Source organism: Anarrhichthys ocellatus, unplaced genomic scaffold, assembly GCF_004355925.1.
Source record: "Anarrhichthys ocellatus isolate YVR2014 unplaced genomic scaffold, GSC_Weel_1.0 scaffold26, whole genome shotgun sequence".
Lineage (NCBI taxonomy): Eukaryota > Metazoa > Chordata > Actinopteri > Perciformes > Anarhichadidae > Anarrhichthys > Anarrhichthys ocellatus.
This window is the reverse complement of record NW_022280056.1, coordinates 5721096-5727664: the sequence shown is the minus strand read 5'-3', so window position 1 is coordinate 5727664 and position 6569 is coordinate 5721096. Positions and strand designations below refer to the sequence as shown.

The window sequence follows — 6569 nt, the reverse complement described above, 5'->3', positions numbered from 1 at the left end:
ATAACGTGAATAAACCATGATTAAATTAACATATCAGTTTCATACACATTTAGGATGTGATATAAACATGAAAGCATCACTTATTATAATCCAGTAATATTGTCTTTTTCCCCTCTTTTTTTATTTAGAGGTCCTTCAGAAAAAATAAAAAACACGATTTTGGTGTATTTTGGACTTTGTTTACCTTCTTACAGTCAATAAAATAAAACCAGATCAGTTTCATACATAAACTGATATAAGAGCTGACAGTTATATTTACCCTTCCATCCCTTTGCCTTCATTCGACCTCCTTATACCTACATATATGTTTTTATTGTTGTTTGTTGTATATATTATTCATATGTATATTGTAATTTGTCTCATTTGATTCTATTTCATATATGTTATATTTATTACTATATTTTACATTATTAAAGGGTAGTCAAGTGTTTCCCCTCTTAATTTCTTTTCAGGATATTATGAAAAATAAGTACATTAAACCCTTAAAAACAAAGTGTTCCATAAAACTGCTTATTAAAATAATAATAATAGTAATTACGTACATTACATGTCATTTATGGTTCATTGCTGTCAAACTAATCCCGTTAAATCTCAGCACATGAATTCTGTTTAGAATTGATTAATATTGAAGCGGCTCTGATTAACATCACAGATCAGATCAAATCATGTAAGATGGTCATGATTATTATTACAATTATTTTATTATCAGTTTATAAACAGATAAGCCTCATCTGAACAAAAGAAGACACCAGTATATTAAATAAAAGTATTTTTATTAAAGGACGATGAAACATTTAGTTTGGATCAATAGTGAGATGATCTAATACAGATGAACGGAAAGAAAAATAAACATTTAACAGTTTAAATGGGTGAAGTTTTGGGAAATCTGATTCAAATATCACTTTCATCTCTGATTGGCCGAGACGTGTTTAGGCTAGCTTAGCCTAGCTTAGCACAAAGACTATAAAAAGTGTTAATAACATTAAGTATCGTGGAGTTTGTGCTGAGTTAGACAAACGTTGGAGTGTCACATTTAAAGAGAGCTGGTTCAGGTGTATCGTTATTTAGACATAAAGGACAATATCTAATTAAAATTACATTAATTGGCACATAAAAACAATTTATAAACACAAATACTGACAAACTGACCCGAGCAGAGTCAGTCTTTAAGCTTTAAACAGAACAGAATGACATCACAGTTCATCTCCTTGTTTGGAAGAAAAATGGCAACAAATGAACTTTAAATAAAAAACACTAATCATTTAAATTTTATACTGAAACACAAAATATTATATAAAGAAATAATAAAATAAATCAGTTTGTCCAGTTTGTATCCTTTGACTCTTACAAATAATTTAATAATATAAAATCTAAAAGACTATCTACATCATCAGTGCAGTAAATACACAAATACCTGATTTCCTGACCACTTTTCTAAAATAAAAACTATGAATACAATTGATTTTTGAACAATAATTGTCCAATTTGTAATTTAAGTTTTAGAATGATCCTATAATTGTTCACAGAGCAGTTCAGTAAAAGTTAGTCTCCCTTTAATATAACTAACTTTCTAAAATCCTTCTAGAAGCTCCGATGTTCAATGACGGAGTTAATAAAACCAAAACATTTACCCTCTGGGGAGCGTTATGTTTGGATGCTAATACTTTTATACTTTTACTTCTAATTTATAATGCAGGACTTTTACTTTCACAGAGTATTTATACACAGTGTTATTCCCACTTTTACTTCAGTAACATATCTGAGCACTTCCTCATTAATGAGAAACTATCGTCACGTGTCAGTGATGATGCTGTTTCCATGGAGCTTTACAGCGGAGACACATCTCTGGTCTGAGTGGTTCACCACCAACGCTCAGCATCAAACATCAATAAAGATGACGAGGATCGCTCAATGAGTTCCACACAGCAGAGTGAAGAGCATGAAGAGGCTCCTGAATGTTTGATGGTCAGACAGACAGACAACACTTCATACTTTGTGTGGTGTAATGACTTCATACGACGGCATATTAGGACCATTGTAGGTTAACAAAAAATAATAATTACGGAGTCGGGGAATGTGGATAATATTCAGAGAAAAAACTGATTTTGAGAGGTTAAAGTCGAAAATGTACTAGAAATATATTTTGATATTTTCTGAGATTAAAGAGAAAAATCTCACAAATTATCAAGATAATAAACTTGAGCTAATAAACGTTTGTCACGGTAAGAACGGCCTCCGAGCGAGCGAAGGTCCTGAAAGACACATAAACGCATTTCTTTCATGTTCTTTTATGAACATAAATAAATATAATTCATATATTTTGCACTTAGTACTCACAACAAAACATTCTCTGAGATTAAAGTTGTTTTCTTGTAAATCTGCGAGTTATTTCTCAGAATGTTACCCCCCCCCCCCACAGGCACGGTCATTACTGTATTTATATTTAGTCTCATCTGATAACGTGGATCTTTGTGTCCCACATTAAAAACACACATAACACGATAGTTTTGGTCCTTTGGTGGGGTTTCCTTGTGAATAAAAGAGAATTACTGGAGTTTAATCTCACATTTAATTTGACTTCTGACCTAAACAACAACAGAAAAACACCTGTCAAGTCCTGAACAACAATAAGTAGAAAATAAAGGATTTTCATCATGTAGTGAAACTGATTTTATGATCACAGTTCTTACAGCAGCAGGACGTGACTACTTGCTGGTTTTTAGGTTCATTCCATGTTTGATGTTTTAAAACATGAACTCATTGAGCTGACCGGTCAGCTTCAGTTGTTCTTCTCATCTAACATGAACATGAACATGTTTCCCTCCACCTCAGTATTTATTCAGTCACTTCCCTTCCCTTCGTTCTCTGTCTGTCTGTCTGTCTCTCTCTCTCCCTCTCTGTCTCTCTCTCCCTCTCTGTCTCTCTCGCTCTCTCTCTCTCTCTCTCAGTCCATCTTGGTGGTTTTGTGCCTCCAGGGGTAGATCAGCTCCCCTACAAACAGTTTCTTGATGAGGGCGGCCCACGAGTCTTTGGGGTAGCAGCTGTAGGTCGGTGTGCGGTAGTTCTGGACCACGGTGCTGCACTTCAGAGGGTTAATCTGAGGAGGAAACACCAGAGAACAAATACTGAAAAAGAGAAACATGGATCATGTGATGGACTTCAGTCTGGTGTTGGGTCAGCAGGTAAAAGAGAAGCAAATATCATTTTTAAAGATCCCCGATCTTTTCTTTTTTGCTGCTGATTGACGATCGTCGATGATCCATATCGGCTAAAACACATCGTTTCTGTTGTTGCATCAAGCACAAATGATTAGGAAATAAAAGATTGTGTTTTTATCTAGTCATCATTATTATTATTACTGATGTATAATAATGTGTTTAGAGCTTGTGTCAGGAAGTTAAACATCTCATAATTCATCTCTAATATCTATTTTATATTCATGTGAAAACATCTCCTTCAAACTACTGCATTTATTCAAGTTTATCACCAAAACTACATTTTACAGATGACATGTGAACACATCATAATTTACCTTCGCTGAATACTCAGTTTTTACTGAATAGACCATGAACGCATCATAATGTAACTGATTGGAACCTCCGTACGTTAGCTATTAGCATTAGCGCTGAACTCCTGATCGTACTGTTTTACTGAATATCGTCCGATAACGATCGTCAGTGAAACTTCATTTCACACTGTGACGGTTAAACCGTGTAATCAATCTGTGGTTCACATGCATGATCAACTACGGTCCGTTGTGGAGCTAATGGGGAAGAAAACAAATCTGCTTTTGTTTGCATCCCGCCAGCAGAAACAACAATGTGACTTTTGTACCAGATCCTTCAGAATAAAAGCATCATTATATAAAAACCAGACATTTTTTAAGACTTATAGTCGTGTGTTTTTTCCACAAAATTAATTACCAAATTAAAAGAGACTTCTCTCTCGTTGAGAAATCTCTGAATATGCAAATATTTGTTAAAAAGTCCGTTCTCAGTGTTTGTGACATGGAAGTTTCTACATCACACTAGTTGTGTTAAAGTGAGATTTAATGTGAACGTTCCTCCTTCAGAGAGAAGCTCAAACATCACAGAGAAGAAACATTAAGAAAAACATAATGTTCACAGAACACTGATGAATGTAAAACCATCTCTGCAACTTCTACATTTAAGATCTTTAACCCAGAAACAGGAGTTCTCACCTCCATCAGCAGGTGCAGGGCCGTCCCCGGTTCTTCACACAGAACCCTGAACTTCACGCCCTCTGGAAAAGAACAGCGATTAGATTCAGTGAGAGTAAGTCCAGACTGAACCGTGTTATCCATCCATAGAACTAGCACCTTTATTTCAACACGAAGTGACGTTCACACATTCAACTGTCTTCACGTAGCAAAGTTGGTCTAAAATCTAAGATGACTTTCTGGTCTACAGGGAGAACCTGTGGTGTTAGCGTTGGGTTTTATATTTCATACATCTTCATCTTGGTAACTCTGTATTTCATCAGTTTGACAGGAATGAAGTGGATCGCTGATAGAAGCTGAAGTACCTGCCAGTCGGTGGGACCGAGTGAGGCGGAGGCCCACAGCGAACAGAGGGAAGGAGTTGATGAAGTCCACGCTGAGGTGGATCACGCCCTGGAACAGAACCACCACCAACCGCAGCTGCACCACACGGGGACAAACAGGCGTTAAAAACAAACACACCCTGCTGGAAACAATCAGGGCTGGAGACGCATCTTAAACCGGTCTAGAGGTTTAGTCAAAACTGTAACACCGTGTTCTGGATGTCTAATCATCTATTTTATTTGGAAATGATCCTGGTTTGCATTCAGTGGACACATTGAATCACACGTTTCATGATTTATTTAACGGTTAACTCCACCCAGAAGCTATTCATACGCCATGTACTGTCATCCAACTTGCATGTGCTACCATGTGACCGGACTCTGGGGTCAGAATTTATAATAATTTACAGGTTTAATGGGATGTGGTGCTTGTTATCGTGTCGAGAGGAAGTAACCTGAGAGGAACTTCTTCATTTTAACAAAACTTTAAGAAAATATAATACAGAACAACCCACTCAATGAATAAAATATATATTTTAAATGATTCTTTAGGCTCTTCTTTGGTGAGATAGATGCTGGCTGTGGTTCAGCGGTCTGAACCGGGTTGAAGTGGATCGTGCTGCAGAAGAAGAAGCGTCTCCTACCAGAGTGAAGACCAGGTAGTACAGCGCTGTGGTGGGCAGCAGGAACAGCAGGACGGTGAAGAGCAGCGTCCCAATGAAGAGCTGAAGACAACACACACTCACAGTAAGCGCCTGTCTGTCTGTGAGGAGGGTGTGTGTGTGTGTGTGTGTGTGTGTGTCACCTGGTCCAGGTCGTAGGAGCAGGAGTCCACCCTCTGTCTCAGGACGTTCCACTTCTTCCCTCTAAAGAGCCTCCAGAGAGACGCAAGGCCGTAGATCTTCAGACAGTACAACCTGACGAACACAACGATAACGGCCTCATGCCATCAACAACACCAGTATATAAACATAATGTAATACTGTATAAGATAATATCCATCCATCCATCCATTTTCCACCGCTTATCCGGGGTCGGGTCGCGGTGGCAGCAGGTCAAGCAGGCCGACCCAGACCTCCCTCTCACCGGCAACATGTTCCAGCTCATTCTGGGGGATCCCGAGGCGTTCCCAGGCCAGCTGGGAGATGTAATCTCTCCAGCGTGTTCTGGGTCTTCCCCGGGGTCTCTTCCCAGTTGGACGTGCCTGGAAAACCTCCAGTGGGAGGCGTCCAGGAGGCATCCTAATTAGATGCCCGAACCACCTCAGCTGACTCCTTTCGACGCGAAGGAGTAGCGGCTCTACTCCAAGCTCCCTCCTGATGACCGAGCTCCTTACCCTATCTCTAAGGCTGAGCCCGGCCACCCTACGGAGGAAGCTCATTTCGGCCGCTTGTAGCCGCGACCTTGTCCTTTCGGTCACGACCCAGAGTTCGTGACCATAGGTGAGGGTAGGAACGTAGACCGAGTGGTAAATTGAGAGCTTTGCCTTCCGGCTCAGCTCCCTCTTCACCAAGACGGTCCGGTGCAGCGCCTGCTTTACTGCTGCAGCCGCACCGATCCGTCTGTCGATCTCCCGCTCCATCTTACCCTCACTCGTGAACAAGACCCCGAGATACTTGAACTCCTTCGCTTGAGGTAGGCACTCCGTCCCCACCTGGAGGGAGCAATCCACCGGTTTCCGGCAGAGAACCATGGCCTCAGATTTGGAGGTGCTAACTCTCATCCCCGCCGCTTCACACTCGGCTGCAAACCGCCCCAGTGAATGCTGGAGGTCACGATCCGAGGAGGCTAACAGGACCACATCATCTGCAAACAGCAGAGAGGCGATCCCGAGACCCCCGAGACTGACGTTCTCCGCCCCCAGGCTGCGCCTAGATATCCTGTCCGTGAAAATCACGAACAGGACCGGTGACAAAGGGCAGCCCTGGCGGAGGCCAACACCCACCGGGAACGTGTCTGATAAGATAATATAATTAATTATAAAAAATAGATGGCAAAGATTCAAA

General features: G+C 40.3%; 1 protein-coding gene across 1 annotated transcript in view; it reads right to left on the bottom strand.

The window, feature by feature from the left end:
• Positions 1 to 773: 773 nt before the first annotated feature.
• Positions 774 to 6569, bottom strand: part of LOC116391652 (phosphatidylinositol N-acetylglucosaminyltransferase subunit Q-like) — a 6233-nt gene continuing 437 nt past the window's right edge. The window contains exons 2-6 of the mRNA XM_031862441.1: positions 5369 to 5503; positions 5208 to 5288; positions 4546 to 4660; positions 4202 to 4263; positions 774 to 3097 (exon numbers count right to left, since the gene is read on the bottom strand). Of these exons, the coding sequence (XP_031718301.1) occupies positions 2945 to 3097; positions 4202 to 4263; positions 4546 to 4660; positions 5208 to 5288; positions 5369 to 5503 (546 nt within the window). The 3' untranslated portion in view covers positions 774 to 2944. The remainder of the gene's footprint in view (positions 3098 to 4201; positions 4264 to 4545; positions 4661 to 5207; positions 5289 to 5368; positions 5504 to 6569) is intronic.